This window comes from Hylobates moloch, unplaced genomic scaffold (assembly GCF_009828535.3).
Source record: "Hylobates moloch isolate HMO894 unplaced genomic scaffold, HMol_V3 SCAFFOLD_38, whole genome shotgun sequence".
Lineage (NCBI taxonomy): Eukaryota > Metazoa > Chordata > Mammalia > Primates > Hylobatidae > Hylobates > Hylobates moloch.
The window spans coordinates 106,710-124,011 of NW_026652313.1; the positions used below are offsets into that span (position 1 = coordinate 106,710).

At 41.9% G+C, this 17,302-nt stretch overlaps 1 protein-coding gene across 5 annotated transcripts in view; it reads right to left on the minus strand.

Moving 5' to 3' along the window:
- LOC116463482 (folliculin-interacting protein 2-like) overlaps positions 1-17,302 on the minus strand; it is a 136,636-nt gene that overhangs the window by 34,371 nt on the left and 84,963 nt on the right. For all 5 annotated transcript variants that reach the window (XM_032146607.2, XM_032146604.2, XM_032146606.2 and 2 more), the window contains 5 exons: positions 10,661-10,862; positions 10,257-10,345; positions 8,447-8,593; positions 8,159-8,328; positions 532-1,843 (listed from right to left, as the gene is read on the minus strand). In XM_032146607.2, coding sequence (XP_032002498.1) covers positions 532-1,843; positions 8,159-8,328; positions 8,447-8,593; positions 10,257-10,345; positions 10,661-10,862 — 1,920 coding nt within the window. The remainder of the gene's footprint in view (positions 1-531; positions 1,844-8,158; positions 8,329-8,446; positions 8,594-10,256; positions 10,346-10,660; positions 10,863-17,302) is intronic.

Below are 17,302 nucleotides of genomic sequence, written 5' to 3' on the forward strand. Positions count from 1 at the left end.
CACGACAGTGCAGAAGAACAGAAGAAATTTCTAATTACTGCTTTCAGTCATCACAGACCAAATAATCAACCTGATGGAGTGTTAAGAAAGAGGTGTTGTTTCCCAACCACCTCACGCTGCTCTGATCGGCAGGAGAGAGGCCACGTGGCGAGTGTAATCCACCACCTCTGAAGCAAGGCATCTGCTGCCAGCCATGGACCTTCTCTGCAGTTGACAGAAAATTAAACTCCCTATTCCCTCCCCCATCTCTACCACATCCTTTAGCTCCCCCAGAGGGTCACGATAGCTGCAAAGACAACCACTGGCCACCTGCCCCAGTGAGCTCAGTGGTGCTAAGCCGGTGACCATCCTTGGAAGAAGGACAGGTGGGAAACCGTTTGTACAGAATTAATAATACTTCTAGTACTTTGTGGAAAAAAAGATACTGTGTGTAAAGCAGACAACAGTAGTAGCTAACAAGATCACAGGTGTCAGGCCAGGAAAGTGGGATTTGAACCCGGTTCCCTCTACTTCCCAGCCTGCTGGAGTTACCTTGGCAGAGGCAGCTCCACTTCCAAGGACCCTCCAGTCCTGTCACCAATGTGACCCAGATCTAGCATGGCTGAAGCACAGGCTTCGTCGTCACTGTCTCCCAGGGCGCTATCCGAGCTTTCATTTCGGGGAATGTCTCCTTCAGTCCTGAAGTTGGCCTTCTTGTTGTCATCCCCACAGGGGATATTCGCACCAGCCACGAGCTGGACACACCTGGGGGCAACAGGCTCCAGCACAGGTCCTTCCGCAGCCTTCACATACAAACCTCTAGCCGCCTCCAGCCTCCTCCCTCCCGTTCCTGCTGCACTGTGGGAGGCTGCGCCCAAGTCAGCAGCGTGGCTGAGCTGCCCGGCAGCATCTGCTGCTGTGTCGTTTCTGCTGCCTCTGTCCTCTGCAAAACCCTTGTCAGACTCGCCTTCATCCCCCTCTGAAGGCCGATTCTGAGGACAGCAGACATTCTGAAAGCCAGGTTTGAAAGGACTCCTAGAAACCTGCGGGTCCTGAGCCGCATCAGCGGCCTCCCTGGCCTCCAAGGAGGGGCCACAGGCCTTCACCCGTTCCTCCATTTTTTTCATGCGGCTTTCAAAGTCAGACTCTGGAGATGCAAAGCTTCCAATCTGGAAAGTGACCTTTTCTAAGGAAGGTTTCTCCTGGAGATGTCTGTCAGGGCAAGGCCAGGCCACTGACCGGTCTGGCAGTCTCGTAGTCATCTCCACTTTCAACAGCTCACAGACAGCTTGCTGGTCTATCTTCATTCCTGCCCCCAAAACTTCACAGCTGGAAAGTCTTGAAGAGCCATCTTGCGGTGCCTCTTTATTTTTCTCATCCCCACAAAATGCATTCTGAGGTTTCCAGGAAGCGTCTGATGCTGGCCCCTGGCACCCTGCGCTGCAAGCCTCGGAACCCTGCTCTGGCCTCCTGTTAGCTTCTTTGTCAGGTTTAAGACCCAGGTCTCTACTGTCAGTGCCCTCTGGGCTCTCAGGAAACCCTGCCAGCCAGGGGTTCTGTCTCTCAGCTGCTGTTGGTGGTAGGATGGGGGGTACAAGAGCGGGCTCATTCCTCACCGTAACGACCACATACTCAGACTCTTCCACCTCTCCTTTCTCCAAGGCTGTTATGATCTTGCTCCCATTTAAAACTTGGTCACCTTCACCATGATTGCCACTCCAGGTCAGCTGGTTCTCTTGTAGCTCAGAGCAACGGAGAAAGTAGGTCAGGACATAAAGTATGCGCTGGACTAAGTCCTTCTGCTTCCCTACCACGACGGTGCGAGTCAGTCTCACTGGAGAGCCTATGGCTCCGTAAAGATCACCTAGAGAGCAAAGGTGGACACAAAGGCAGTGGTCTCTGGGGTTAGCATGTCACAGATATATCAGTCTTTACAAAAGCAAAATAGATAACTTATATTCCCAATCTGGAGTCCCTGCTTCAGACTCCTGATTTCTACTTTCTAGTAAGGACCACGTTTTAGTTTTGCCACTGTAAGCGAGTCAGCCTGGACACAGGGCGGCCCACCACCCCTGATGTGTGGGAGTTGTGCTGCTGTGCACACAGCCCCTCCCAGTGCCTGCTGGGTCTTCCCTGCAGCTCAATGGGCCAGCCAATGAGATGGCCCAAAGAAGGCTAAAGCCAGAGCTCTGAATATGTGACCAGATCTAATACTACATCTTGGAAACTAGAATAATAAGAATTTGTTGGAAGAATCCCAGGACATTGGGCCTTGGGATAAAATCCAAATTCAGGAATTTCTCAACAGAAGTGCAGTGAATTAATTCAAAATGCTTAATGAGGTGGTCTACATAGAATTATCTTAATAAGCATACACACACCAAGTAGAATCAGCTTGATTAACAAGAAGAAAATCACTTAGTTATGAATGAGTCTGAAGGTTTTATTTCATTTCGCTTGAAAATTCAACTGGGCCAGGCGCAGTGGCTTATGCCTGTAATATCAGCACTTTGGGAGGCTGAGGCAGGCAATCACCCGAGGTCAAGAGTTTGAGAGCAGCCTGGCCAACGTGGCAAAATCCCGTCTCTACCCAAAATACAAAAATTAGGTGAGCGTGGTGGTGTGCACCTGTAGCCCCAGCTACTCGAGAGGTCGAGGCAGGAGAATTGCTTGAACCTGGAAGCCAGAGGTTGCAGTGAGCCGAGATGGCACCACAGCACTCCAGCCTGGGCGACAGCATGAGACTCTGTCTCAGAAAAAAAAAAGAAAAGAAAATTCAACTGGAAAAAAATATGTCCCATTAGTTATATCCTGACAAGTTGATTAAAAACTGACTAATGTACCGTGAGCTCTACAGTCAGCTTAAGGAGGAGACAATAAGGGCAAATGTGTCATCCAACCACCCAGCAATAAGCTTTTCATCAAAAGTACTTAAGTGCCTAACTATTAACACTACTGCATTTGATAATTTGATTGTTACATTTTATGATAAGTTATACATTTGATAAGAAGATAGAAAATTATAATAAAGAACCTATGTTTACTAACTGGACAGGCACTGTGTTAAGACCCTAAAGATGTATCTCAGCTGGGTGTGGTGGCTCATGCCTGTAATCCCAGCCCTTTGGGAGGCTGAGGCGGATGGATCACCTGAGGTCAGGAGTTTGAGACCAGCCTGAAACCCCGTCCCTGCCAAAAATACAAAAAATTAAGCCAGGCGTGGTGGCGGGCACCTGTAATCCCAGCTATTAGGAGGGCTGAGGCAGGAGAATAACTTGAACCCGGAAGGCAGAGGTTGCAGCGAGCCGAGGTGTCGCCACTGCACTCCAGCCTGGGCTACAAGAGCAAAACTCCATCTCATAAAAAAGATGTATCTCATTGTATCTTTGTATAACCAAACTGGAGTTAGAAATCCATTAAAGAATAATAAGAGGGCTGGGCACGGTGGCTCACACCTGTAATCCCAGCACTTTGGGAGGCCGAGGTGGGCGGATCACTTGAGGTCAGGAGTTCGAGACCAGCCTGGCCAACAAGGTGGAACCCCATCTCTATCCAAAATACAAAAATTAGCCAGGCGTTGTGGCAGACACCTGTAACCCAGCTACTCGGGAGGCTGAGGCGGGAGAATCGCTTGAGCCCGGGAGGCAGAGGCTGCAGTGAGCCGAGATCACGCCACCACACTCCAGCCTGGGCAACAGAGCAAGACTCTGTCTCAAAAAAGAAAAAAAAAAAAAAAAGAATAACCAGAATGTTGGAACAAATCAAAAGCTGAAAAAGATACTAAATAAAGGAGAACTGATACATGGTAATCAGTACAAATCAGAATGTAGGAAGTTAGAACCCCTCTGAGGAATGCATCTAGAGAGGAGGGAAAGCAGTTATAAGGGCATATACTAGATAAAACTAATTAAAATAGATGAGTATGGAAAAAAAGTTACAAGAACCATCGGAAAGTACCTCCCCCTGGGACCCATTAAGAAATACCTCCTTCTGCAAGTATTCCCTCGTGTACGGTTCCTAAGAACATTCAAAGGGCATGACAGATATAATCATAAACAATCCTCTCTATAAAATGACTAGATTATAGGCTGATAGAGCTTTAACTGAGAGGCCTTTGCAAGTGACTGAGAAATCAGCCTAGAATTCAAGAGAGTAACTCAGAATTGTAGGCTGAAGCTAGGACTTTTGTTTGAGAAAACCTTTCTAAGAGCTCATTGCTGTTAACACTTTGATTACATCTGCCTATTGCTGCAGGATATCAACAGTCATTTTAGGAATTCATGAAGTATTTTTTGTTAAATCAGTTTCAATATTAATAAAGAAGAAGCATTACTTATCCAAAATCTGGTATAACAAACTACAGAGGAAAGACCACTTAGAATATTATTTTTTAGCAATGCATTTGAGTATTGTATATTTTAATAACTAAGGAATAAATGGAAATGGTAAAACATGGAAGGTTATTAAACATACAATTTATAATCATTTAAACTATATAAAATAATGAGTGCAATGTGAGTGGAAACAGTGCTATTACATTATAGCCAAACTTCATAAAATAAAGCATTTTTAAAACAATAGACCCATAATATTAAATATTTACTGGAAGTTCAATTTTTTTTGAGTCTTGGATAATTGAAGCTAATTTTTAGAGTAGATTTGTTTTCATGAATATAATTTTTTAAAACGTAGAAATTGCACAACAATGTGAATGTACTTAACATGACTGAACTGTACACTTAGAAACAGTTAAGATAATAAACGTTGTTATATGCTTTTTACCTCAATTAGAAATAAAAATTTAAAAGAGAGGCAAATGGGGAAAAAGCAGAAGAAAAAGTGAAGGAGTCAGGAGTGCTTCCAAGTGAAATAGGCCAAAGACAGAGTGCATGGAAGCAGGAAAGGTGCTGGATGAAGTAGGAGGAGAGGTCACAGGAAAGGAGGACACAGAAAGCAACGGTGGCAAACAGGGACACAGAGTGGAGACTCAGGGAGGGAGAGACAGAGAGAGCAGAGGAACAGACAGAAGAAACTAGGCAGAAAGAGGGAAGAACAGAGAGAAGGGAAAGCAGAAAGAAAAAAGATGGGATGTTAGAGAGGTGCAAAATGATAGAGAACTGGGGTGAAGCCAAAAGAGGATGGAGAAGGAGAGGAGGTAACAGCCAGGAGGATAAACATGTAGAGAAAAAGAAAACAAAGAGGGAGGAAGAGGGAGAAGAAAGGAAAGAACTGTTGAGGGGAACAATAGTGAAAAGTTGGAAACTAGAAAGAGGAGAGAAAAGAATGAGGTGGAGAAGCTGAGAGAATTTAGAAGCCCTGTAAAGGAAGCATGGTGAAAGAAAGGGGGTTAGAGAGGTAGGGCACTATATAGACAGAAACAAAAATAAACCAGGAGAAGCTGAGAGAGAACAAAAACAAGGAGACGAGAAGAGAGTTTAGTATCTTAAAGGCACACTTATTCCTGATCACATTCTAATAACGTCTGTGTTGTAGAATTCCCCTTTCAACAGTGTTTCCTTATACCCTATACAGTTTAACTTATTGCATCTTTATTATCATTATTTCAAATGTTTTCTAATTTCTTTTGTGCAATTTGTTTGGCTTGTGGGTTATTTAAATATGGTTGTCAGCTGGGTACGGTGGCTGACACCTGTAATCCCAGCATTTTGGGAGGCAGAGGCAGTTGGATCACTCGAGCCCAGTTCAAGACCGGCGACCAGCCTGCAAAACATGGCGAAACTCTGCCTTTACAAAAAATGCAAAAAGTAGCTGGGGATGGTGACGCACATCTGTAGTCCCAACCACCAGGGAGGCTGAGGTGGGAGGATCACTTGAGCCTGGGTGGTTGGGGCTGTGGTGAGCCTTTATTGTACCACTGCACTCCAGCCTGGGTGACAGAGTGAGACTCTGTCTCAAAAACAACAACAAAAATACATGGTTTGATTTCTGAGAAAGTGAGAATTTTAAAAAGATTGATTTGTAGCCTAATTCCACTGCGTTTTGAAAAATACAACGTAAACTTCTGAGAAAAAAATTTCACACATTTTAACTTTTATTAAATCAGTGGTCCAAATCTCTTTTGGGTAGAAAAGCTCCTTTTCATTTCCACAAACCCTTAAAATCATTAGGTCAAAAAGAGACCTATATGGAACTACTTCAGTCAGTGGTGTAGACAGTGGCATTCAAACTTTGTATACCTATGCCAAGAAAGAAATACATTTTATACTGCAACCTCAATGCACCTTTTGAAACAGACATTTTACAAAATACACATGTAAATCACTGATATTTTCTATTCTATTATACCAATTAAATGCTTTTTAATTAAACCCACTAAATTGCTTTCACAGCCCACTAATGGGTGGCGATCACACTGTACACAGGGAAGTGGCTGGGCAGAAGCAAGGATCACCGAGCTCCTGAGCAGCAAGCCCGTGAAAGTGGCATCCAGCTTCCCTCCTCTTCCCTGGAGTGCTGAGCAGCCATGGAGGGGGAACACACAGTGGCACCTGTCCTGGAGAGCTCTCAGAGAAGTCTTTGGAATGATTCCAGATAGTCTTCTCTATACTTGGGAACCTGGATTGAAATTCTATCTGCATCATTGTGTATTCCCAGCAGTTTCTATTTTCATGTTTACTGTGACTTGCTAAATACTGAATGAAAACAATAAAATGCGAAGCAAGTGTTTCTACCTGTCAAATTATTGAAGCCCCCCCGACTTCTTTGTAATAATGGAAACTCGGCCATCACTTACACTTGGCTTTACAAAGAGCTATCACAGGCCTTCGCCAACCAGGGCCTCGTCCCCTCCTTACACTCCTCTTGTCAATAGCCAGACCCCTGATGGATTGTTTGGGGGAAGGGAGAACTGAAGACTTTCAACAATACATGATCTCCCCTGAAAGATGAGGATTGTGAACCCACAGGAAAAAACTCTTCCTTGTTATGCTGAACACAGGGAATTAATGGCTTTCAGTTACGTTTCAAATAAGCAGCACACCTAATTATGAATACATTTATCTAACTAAATGCACACTACTTAATTAGCATTGTTTTAAAATGGGTGACCCAGCAGCATGGAATACAATGTTTCCTTAATATCCAGCCCCCTTTCCTTCTCCACTTAATGAGACTACGTTTTTTTCAACACTATTATTGTTCCATAACAAAACAACTATGTTCTGTCTTCCCCAGGAAAAACTTCCTGTATGACCAAGAATGAATTACGCATGTTCTGAGTAATGATCCAATCAGGGCAATTAGCATATCCATCACCCCAAACTTTTATCATTTCTTTGTGTTGGGAACATTTGAAATCTCTCTTCTAGCTTTCTCTGAAAATAAGCTATTCTTAACTATCATAATCTGGTGCTAAAGAACACTAGAACTTATTCCTCCTATCCAGTTGTAATTTTGTATTTGTTAACTAGCCTCTCTCCATATCTCTCCCTTCCTTAAGTCCATTTAAATATCCATAAATTCTTTAATTGATTTAGAACACGCCTTTTACCCCCTAACCATGAGGGGGCTTGTATTCGCTTATACATCTCACGACCAAGAGCACAAGGACAAGACAACATCTGTATTGTTACAAAATGAGGCTGAGAGTAATAAGGGTAGGGATGAGAATCTAATGACTATGTGTAAAACCAGTGCTTGGCTCATAGTGTCAGCTTTCATTATTGTTATTATAGCATGCTGCTTTCCAGGATGAGGTGCTTTTCTGTGGATATTTTTGATTGTTACAACTTTGGGCGGGAGGTGGGAGGGGCAGTTCTACTGGCATCTAGTAAATGGAGGCCAAGGATGCCACTCAATATCCGTTAATGTGTAAGACAGCTCTTCCCACACCCCACAACAACTCAACCAACAAAGAATTACCTGGTCAACAGTGCTGAGGTTAAGAAATCCTGCTCTAGGGTGAACAGCCACTGTGGAATGGGAGAACACAGTTGGCTTACACTGCTTTAAGAGTGTAGCACAAAGCTGCCAGTAGGGGAAAAAAGAGAGGAAGGTGGTGGCCCTACAATTAGAATCCAGGGACCAACTTCCTATTTCTCATCTGCCCAAAGACAACCTATGAATTACTGGGTGAGAGAGCCGGTATAAACTACAAATTCCAGCATTTTTTTCCTATTCCATCCCATATATTCTCTGAATAGTCAAATTAGGTACTAACCCAGCTGTGCCCAGAGAGGATTATATGGATGTGTTTTGGCCAGCATGTTCACTGACTGGGAGGTACGTTTCTCTGAGAAGGCTTTAATGGGAGGGTGATCCACAGGCATGACAGTTGGGACCCAGGCCAGGTGGTAGGTTAACACTGCAGTCAGTAAGGCAGCAAAAAACCTTGGAGAAATGGAAAAAGATACAACCAACTTAGTCAATACAGAAAGAGGCACATGTTATGCAGTACACACATTGGCTATGGGATTTGCATACAAGTCTCCAGAGAGTTGAAGCTTACTGGTTTTTATTGATCTGTTCTATCAGAAGTGTAAACTCCTTGAGAAAGCGCTGGCAGAGCTGGTTTTTTTCCAAAGTGCCGGACATCATAGTAAGCCATACAGGTTCAGCTATCCTTGGAACAGAATATAAGTTCCAGATAGTTCCTCTATAGAACAGAAAGAGAGGGAAACACAAAAGTGTCAGAAATACTATTTTGGATAATCTTGGTGCAAAAGGATAAAGGAGAAAACAACTTGAATCTATGTAGTCCTTAAAAGATTCAAGCTCCACACATAACAGGGGTTGCACACTATGGCCCACGGGCCAAATCTGACTGCCACCTTTTTTTGTAAATGAAAAGTTTTACTGGGTCACAGCCGTGCTCATTCATTTACTTACTTATTGTCTATGGCTGCTTCTGTGGGACAACGGCTAAGTTGAGTTGCTACTACAAAGACTCTACAGAAACTGAAAGTACAGAACTAGAAAGCCTCACTTTCAGCTTCTTGACCTTTGAAAAATGGACACCTCATTAAAGTAGGACCCAGATTCTCACCCGGGCGTGGTGGCTCATACCTGTAATCCCAGCACTTTGGGAGGCCAAGGTGATAGATTACAAGGTCAAGAAATAGAGAACATTCTGGCCAACATGGTGAAACCCCGTCTCCACTAAAAATACAAAAATTAGCTGGGCGTGGTAGCGGGTGCCTGTAAACCCAGCTACTCGGGAGCCTGAGGCAGGAAAATCGCTTGAACCCAGGAGGCGAAGGTTGCAGCGAGCCAAGATCACAACACTGCACTCCAGCCTGGTGACAGAGCGAGACTCAGTCTAAAAAAAAAAAAAAAAAGTAGGACCCAGATTCTCAAGCACAAGCCAATGAGTGTCCAGTCTGACCACAGCAGAGCAAAAGGCAAATCTCCAATGCTTTCCCAAAAACTATGGAAGGTTTACTAATCATCAGATTGCCATCAAAGAGCACAACTTTATGTCATTCTCAAATATATGACTTAACTCTTAGCGATCACCAGATAATGAATAACATGTTACTTGAATACTTTACATAACCCACAGTAAAAAAAGGCTTGTGATTTTGCTCCAGGTAGCATTACAGAGTTCATCAGCATATACTTTAAACATCATAAAAGTGTTCTAACATTCAAAGGATTATAATTTTTTTTTTATCCTTCCGCTATGGACTAACAGTTTGACTCATTCGCTCATGACTGCTTTGGAGTGGGATTCCATTCCCCGTCAAGAAAGTGGCTCTAAATGGTGCAACAATCCCAACTCAGCATGATCAGAGGATCCCACCTGCTACTCAACACAATTTACCTTTCCATGCAGATACTAGGAGCGAGGACTCTAGACACCAGTTTCCAGAGGACACTGGGTATAAACTAGGACTGTCCTGGCAAAGTAGAATGTATGTCTCCCCGACATGCATAACCTCTCCATCTGTGCTTTGAATAAGCATCCCTGAACTTAAGTTTCCACATCTGTAAAATGGGGTTAGTAGTGCTCAGGGCTTTTGTGAGGCTGACATAAGATAATGAATAGACTGGTGAGAGATACCTGAACGTTAGTTTTCCCCATTCATCCTGTTAAAAACAATCCTATCAGGGACTGTCGGTTGAGCAGTAATGAGGATTACCCAGTGGTAAATTATTTAAATTTTTTGCTTCATTTGTTCTGTTTCCATCTTGAAGGGCGGAACCACAAAAGTGAGGAATAACTGCCAGGCCCCCAATTCTTCCAAGTCACAGTTTATCTTTATCCATGGCTGCTCATAAATATCTCCTGTTGGATTTGCCAAACTTTGCCACTTTACCTGAATTCTCCCAGAGCTTCCATCAAACGGCTGACATAAAACTGGACTCGGAGACTTGATTCTGCTATTTTCCTACAGGAGATCATAGCCTTTATTGAAGAGAAAGCAAGCCAAATTACTGAGAAGAAATTTTATAACATCTACTGGGCTGTATTAATAAAAAATATGTAATCAATTAACAACACTCAAGGTAATAATGCCTTCAGTTATGAAAAAGCAGTCATTTCCTTCCCTAAGGTAATCCAGTATCTGGTAACTAACATCAACATGCCTAAGAATTTATCACTGCTAAGGGTGATTTAACTTCCTTAGGAAAGACATCTGATACATAGGCAAAGAAATTCTGCCATCTTCAAAGCCCCACAATCACTTCTCTATTTGACTTTGGATTACATCCTTATTACCTTTTCAATTGCACTCTTCAGCCTGTTCATGTGAGATTCAAACAGGGGAAAATGAGAAAAGAAGAAGTCCTGGAAATTCCTTTGTGCTTCTTCTTTCTCACATAGGGAAAAGATGATGCTTATGGCAATTTTCTTCCTCCTAACCATAGCTGGGTTAGAACTACAGGTTTCTTCAGCCAAGCTGAATGTCTCATCAGTTGACCTGGAGGGAAATATAAGTTTGAAAAGTTGCCATGCATCAATGAGTCACACTGAAGGTCAACTGTAATGACTGGGGATGACACCCAGAACATTCAGTCGTAACTAAGCGTATATCTGCCTTTAGTTCATTCTGTTCTATAATTCCCTGGCATGAAGATGAGAACATCAGCTTGCTTGCCACACAGTATTATTCTAACATGGAAAGAAACTCAAATGAAACCTACAAGTAATTTAAATTTCCCGTTGTTACTCTTGTCCTTTTCCTTTCGATCATTTTATGTCAAATTGATATTTAGGAAGGAATGTGGAATATCTGTTTACCCAAAACATAGTCAGATACCAATAGATAAGACGTCAAAAGAGGAATGATACTATGTGGTATTCTATTGAACAAGAGTAACACATTTGAACATGTACTGGTACTTCCAGGATTACTTTCCCAAGGGCTATTAAAACTACTAGAACAAGTAACTCTTCTAAATGCTCAGATTAAGCCATGTGATTAAGCTCTCTGAAAATCCTCCAAGCAGAAACACTTACCTCTCTTCTGCTACAGTAAAATTTTCAAAAAACCTGATTCTTTTGAGAGACTCGGCTTCTATGATGACAGCCACGAAGCCCAAAACTTCTAAATATATATTTAATTTGTCTTGTGGGGTAAGCCTCACAAAAATGGCCTAACCATGTCTCTTACTTAACTACTGTGAAAAGCCAGTGTAGCTTCCAAATAGCTACTAACAGCAAGAGTACAAATAAAACATTTTTTTCCTACAAAAACACCAACACAAAGGACCTAACACTGCAAATGAGAGCCCTAGACTGGCAATACATTTTCTCTTTCTAACTCCATCATCTAGTCTCATATCTCTGCCAAATATGGAAAGGAACTGCTTCCTCCATTTTCTTTACTATAAATTACAACATAACAATTACTCATGCTGGGCAGAATATGAGAATTAGCCTTCTGCCCCTGGTCTTCAACTTATTTACTTAGGGCCCTACTCATAGCCTGTGTGATTTCAAATAAACCCAGATTTTATTATTAAACATACATACACCAAAAGTGTTATGGTCAGGAAAGCTATTTAATTAATTAATTAATTTTGGGGGGACAGGGTCTCACTCTGTCACCCACGCTGGGGTGCAGTGGTGTGATCATGGCTCATTGCAGCCTCAATTTCCCAGGCTCAAGCGATCCTCCCACCTAGCCTCCCAAGTAGCTGGGATCACAGGCACACGCCACCATGCCCGGATACATTTTTTTTTTTTTTGGTAGAGATGGCGTCTCCCTATGTTGTCCAAGCTGGTCTCGAACTCCTGGGCTCAAGTTCTTCCACTTCAGTGTCCCAAAGTGCTGGGATTACAGCCGTGAGCCACTGCACCTGGCTATTTTATTTTTAAAGGAAAGGAGATAGATATCTTATTCTAACCCTCATTATATGTTACTGTTTCCCTTAACTTCAAGCAAGATCCTGGAGATGTAGGTATGGTTGGTAAATCAGTAAAAGGTTTTTACTCCAGATGTGTCACCGATGGCACATGGTGCTGTTATAAATGCTACACATTACAATAAATCATCAATTGCTTTCTCTGGGAAATCCCTAGATTCTAATCATCAGAGAAAATTCTTGAGGTTTCCTTAGAACTTCACACAATTTCATACAATGTTCTCTCTTCTTTACCAAGGTACTGGTACTAAAGCCTTGTTTTCTTGCACTACAGTAGTTGATTTCTGTTCTGTATAGGAAATTCTTCTGAGTTTATATTACAATAAAGCTTGCTTGCAATCCTTTCCTCTTTGTCTGTCATCTTACATTTCCCTTCTTTTTCAGAAGTAAAATGACTGTATCAGTCCACTTATCTTTAGGCCAGCTTGACCTTTAATAATCAAATTGTAATAAACACTGAACCCAATACAGTTTCTCATCATCATCTCCGCCCTATAAACAATAGCCGATGCTCTCATCAGTTTTAACATAGGAGAGAGTGCCACCTGCTGAAATTTCTGAAAAATTTCCATAGCTATAATAGAGTGGAGAACTTAACTTGCTTCGCTATATCCCTCCACTGAATTCTAAATCAACTGAGTTTCATTCTGTAGTCTTGCATCAACCATGCAACGTGGAATAAATCAGGTCATGTAGTATCTTACTTATAATTTAAAAATTATTCTACAAAAAAATGATGTTTAAGAATGTTTTCAAAAATTTAAGTGTGTGCCCCAGTACTTCATCAGTACTTTATCTCCATGTCATCAGAGAAGGTACAGAGGCTGTACTGCAAATGTGGAAACTGAGGCAGAGTTCTGCCTCAACTTTCCTCGGGAACAGAAAGGTTCTTGGTAATAATGCTGGAGTTAGAACCCAGGATTCCTGTCCTCTAGTCTAGACTCATGACTTGGATACTGGCAATGACCAGGGATTCGGACCCCATGCCTAATCTGTCTGCTGGTACTCATGCTAGTCAATGCATCATGCCATGCAGAGCACTGAGGGAAGGAGCTGGAAGCAGTCTGATCAGCCGACAGCCCTGAGAGTCAAGGAAAGCTGCAGCTACACACAATTTTTTTCCTAATAAAGAAATCAAATAGAATTTTGTTAACACTTATGGATAAGCATTTATGTACATTGTAAGTACTTCAAGATCACAAATAATTAAAGCAAAAATGGCTATTTAAGTACATCTCAATAATCTATCATTGATATCAGAACTCCTTAGTCTAATTGTTATTTATGTCAGTTTTGAACTTATACTGAATCGATGTATTACATTGGACTATATGAAATTAATGTTTTGTAGGTCAAAGAACATCCCATCAGCAACTTTATAAAGTTGGTCCAATTTAATAATTCAAATCAAAAGGCTTCCTGGGACATTATACCTTGCTCTTTAGGGTTTCAATTGCGTCAGTAAGTGATGGAATCCCTGAGGTTAGCTGTTAAATGCCCAAGCCCCATTCCCCATCCAGTAATCAAAGCCTACCACTTGGCACAGCAGGGGCCCCTGAGGTCAGTGTGGAGCCAACTGTTAAGAATTGTGAATACTGAAAACATTCATTCAATTTTATAGAATAAAGTGTTGCCCGATTCTAACAAAAAACAGAAACTGTGACTATCATCCCTGCTACCTTTAACTCTCTTAGGAAGGACATTTTTAATTACCATGAATTTTCTGTCAAAGCCAGAAGCAATCATAACATTTGGTACCCACTGTTCTCCTGTCTCTAGCATAAAAAACTAATTTTCCCAACCACATACCTGCCAAAAGGGAGAGATCAACTACAAATCCTTTAAATGAAGGGATCTTAGGCCGGGCGCGTTGGCTCACGCCTGGAATCCCAGCACTTTGGGAGGCCGAGGCGGGAGGATCACGAGGTCAAGAGATCGAGACCATCCTGGCCAACATGGTGAAACCCCGTCTCTACTAAAAATACAAAAATTGGCTGGGTGTGGTGGCACACACCTGTAATCCCAGGTACTCAGGAGGCTGAGGCAGGGGAACTGCTTGAACCCAGGAAGCAGAGGTTGCAGGGAGCTGAGATTGCACCATTGCACTCCAGCCTGGCGACAGAGCGAGATTCCCGCCTCCAAAAAAAAAAAGAAGGGCTCTTCACAGGCACAGTAATCAATTCAAAACGTCTGCTACACTCATGTTCTCGGTGTTCAGCAGTACTCTATTAAGGGCTGGCTGCATGGGCATGCGACCCCACACACACAGGGTCCCCCCTCTCACAAGGGCCCCAGGCTTCATTTAATGTTCTGTGATTACCATTTTGAATTTTAAATAATTTTACCTTTGGACTTTTGTGCTGTAAGTGAAGTCTAATGGGACAATGAAGCATGTGTTGGGATGAAGTCTAATGAGACAATGACGCTCAGAAAAGGATACCCCAAAGTATGACACTTTGGTATGCTGAGTACTTTGAACTGAAGGACAGGGGCTCAGAAGCAAGACCTCGCTTTTCCGACCTTATCCTGCCCTTCCTTCTCCTATTCCTCTTTCTCCCCAAAGGCATAGAAACTAAGACTCCTGTTCCCCAAGGTAAATAAAAAAACATGAGCCTCTTTTTTCCCCAAAGCTAACTGTAAAACCTATTATAGAAATACTGCTCTAACTTCCTCCCACCTTTGTAAGTGCTGGTCACAAATAATTTCTCTGACCTACCTTGCCTGAAAACAGATCATAAGACCCTCCCATTTCGGAGGGGTCTTACCCTCTACCTGGGAGGAAGGAAAGCTATACAGAGAGGTCAAAAAGAATTCCGACAAGACAGGTCCCGCTGGGTTTTCCTGCTTAAGTCTATTACCATTAGATCATATTCCTTTGTCCAATCACATTTCTACATGGCAGTCCCTTCTGTGTTGAACTTAAGCATAAAAATACAGTTTTCCTTGGGTCCCTCAATCTTCATGTCTGAAGGCTCCATGTCATGTGAAACTTTGACTAAATAAAATTGTTATGTTTCTCTCTTGTTAACCTGTATTTGTTATAGGAGTGTCAGCCATGACCCTTACGATGGGGAGGGCACGGATGAACTCAGAACCCAGGGCTTGCAGCCCAGACACCGAGCAACTGGCCTGGCAGTCAGGCACATACCCATAAGCCTGGGGCAGGCCATGGTGTCACAAGACTCTAAAGCGGCACTGCCGGGTCTTGGACCCACACTAATGGCTGTGACTGTGGTGACAGCAGAAGCTGCAGTAGCCATGGTTGTGGGAGATAGGGGAGAGGAGAGAGGAGGGACTCTGGGAGCTCCAGGAACCAGGGTGGGAGGCCAGTTTACCCATCAGTCACAGGAGCCTGTCCCTAAAGAGTCTGCACAGATATTTAACTCTATGACCTGAGCTCCAGGACAGTAAATTATCACAAAGTAAAAGCCTACATGGGGACATTGCAATAAAGAATATCAGGGAGTAATTATAATTCTGCAGAGAGTTTAGTCTCTGTTTTTGAAAACTGCTGCAACACTGCAAAGTAAATATTCATAGGCATAGAAATAGAAATTGAATGTAAAGATTGTTATACTGGACAAAAAAATACAGTTTTCATATGAAGCTTCAGATGAACAAATTATTAAAGAGGAAGGCTATTTTAAAGTTAATTTTTCCTTGTAATTGAGGACACAGTGATAGAATGCATAAACAGGCATTTTGAATTATATATAACTCATGAGAACATTTTTAGTTTCTTGTAAGATCTCCACAAGTTACAGGAAATGTCAGAAGAAATATTAAAATAAGCTTGTATAAATTTACATCTAAAATTAAATTCAGACTTACTTGAAATGGATTTGTGTAAAGAATTACATCTTTTAAAAAACTGTTTAACAAGAATCATCTGATCCAGATGTACTAAAATTTACATCTTGAAAGTTTATCAAAAATTTATCCATAACCATAACTCTGAGCAAACTATCACAAGGACAGAAAACCAAACACCGCATGTTCTCACTCATAGGTGGGAACTGAACAATGAGAACACCTGGACACAGGGTGGGGAACATCACACACCGGCGCCTGTCGTGGGGTAGGGGGAGGGGGGAGGGATAGCATTAGGAGATATACCTAATGTAAATGACAAGTTAACGGGTGCAGCACACCAACATGGCACATGTATACATACGTAACAAACCTGCACGTTGTGCACATGTACCCTAAAACTTAAAGTATAATAATAAAAAAATTTATCCAAATGTCATCATAGTCCATAAAGCTATGTAACACTGCATCAGCAGAAAGATCCTTCTCCAAGTAAAAAATTATCAAAAATTATTTGCCACCTTGCATTTGCCAGGAGTGACTATCATTTTCAGTTATATTCATTGAAAGCCAAGTTGCTAAAACTATAAACTTTGATGACAAATGTATTTGCAGAAAAGGCTTACAACACAAGAAATCACATAATGATATTATAATATAAAATTATGACATCAAAAATATTATGTTTGCAATTTATAAGTTTATATTATTATTCATCTGTCACTATCATCTCTATTATATCTTACATATAAAGTATTCTTAAAGAAAAACTTTTTTCCTTTTTAGTCCCTTTAATAACACTTTTCTTGTTTTTTGGGTAAGAGGCACCACATTTTTATTTTGCACTGGCCCATAAATTAGGTAGCCAGCCTTGACCATATTCACAACCTTTCTGAATGTAAGATACTTATTTTAGGTGTAAGTTCACTAGAGATTCACTAGCTCCCAATGCCAGATCTCAATTCAAATTAGTTTTGAAGAATTTTGAAGGAGGTGAGAAACATTATTTCAACTTTGGATTTAAACCTGAAGGGATAAAAAAAATTTTCAGAAAACAGATGTTGAAAGAGGATGGTTTCCAAGACCCATCTCTTCCAATCACAGAAGCTGTCATAATGACAGTGAGGGTGGTGGCGGTGCCGTCTCCTGACAGTTGCAGTAATGGTAATGACAATGACAGCAA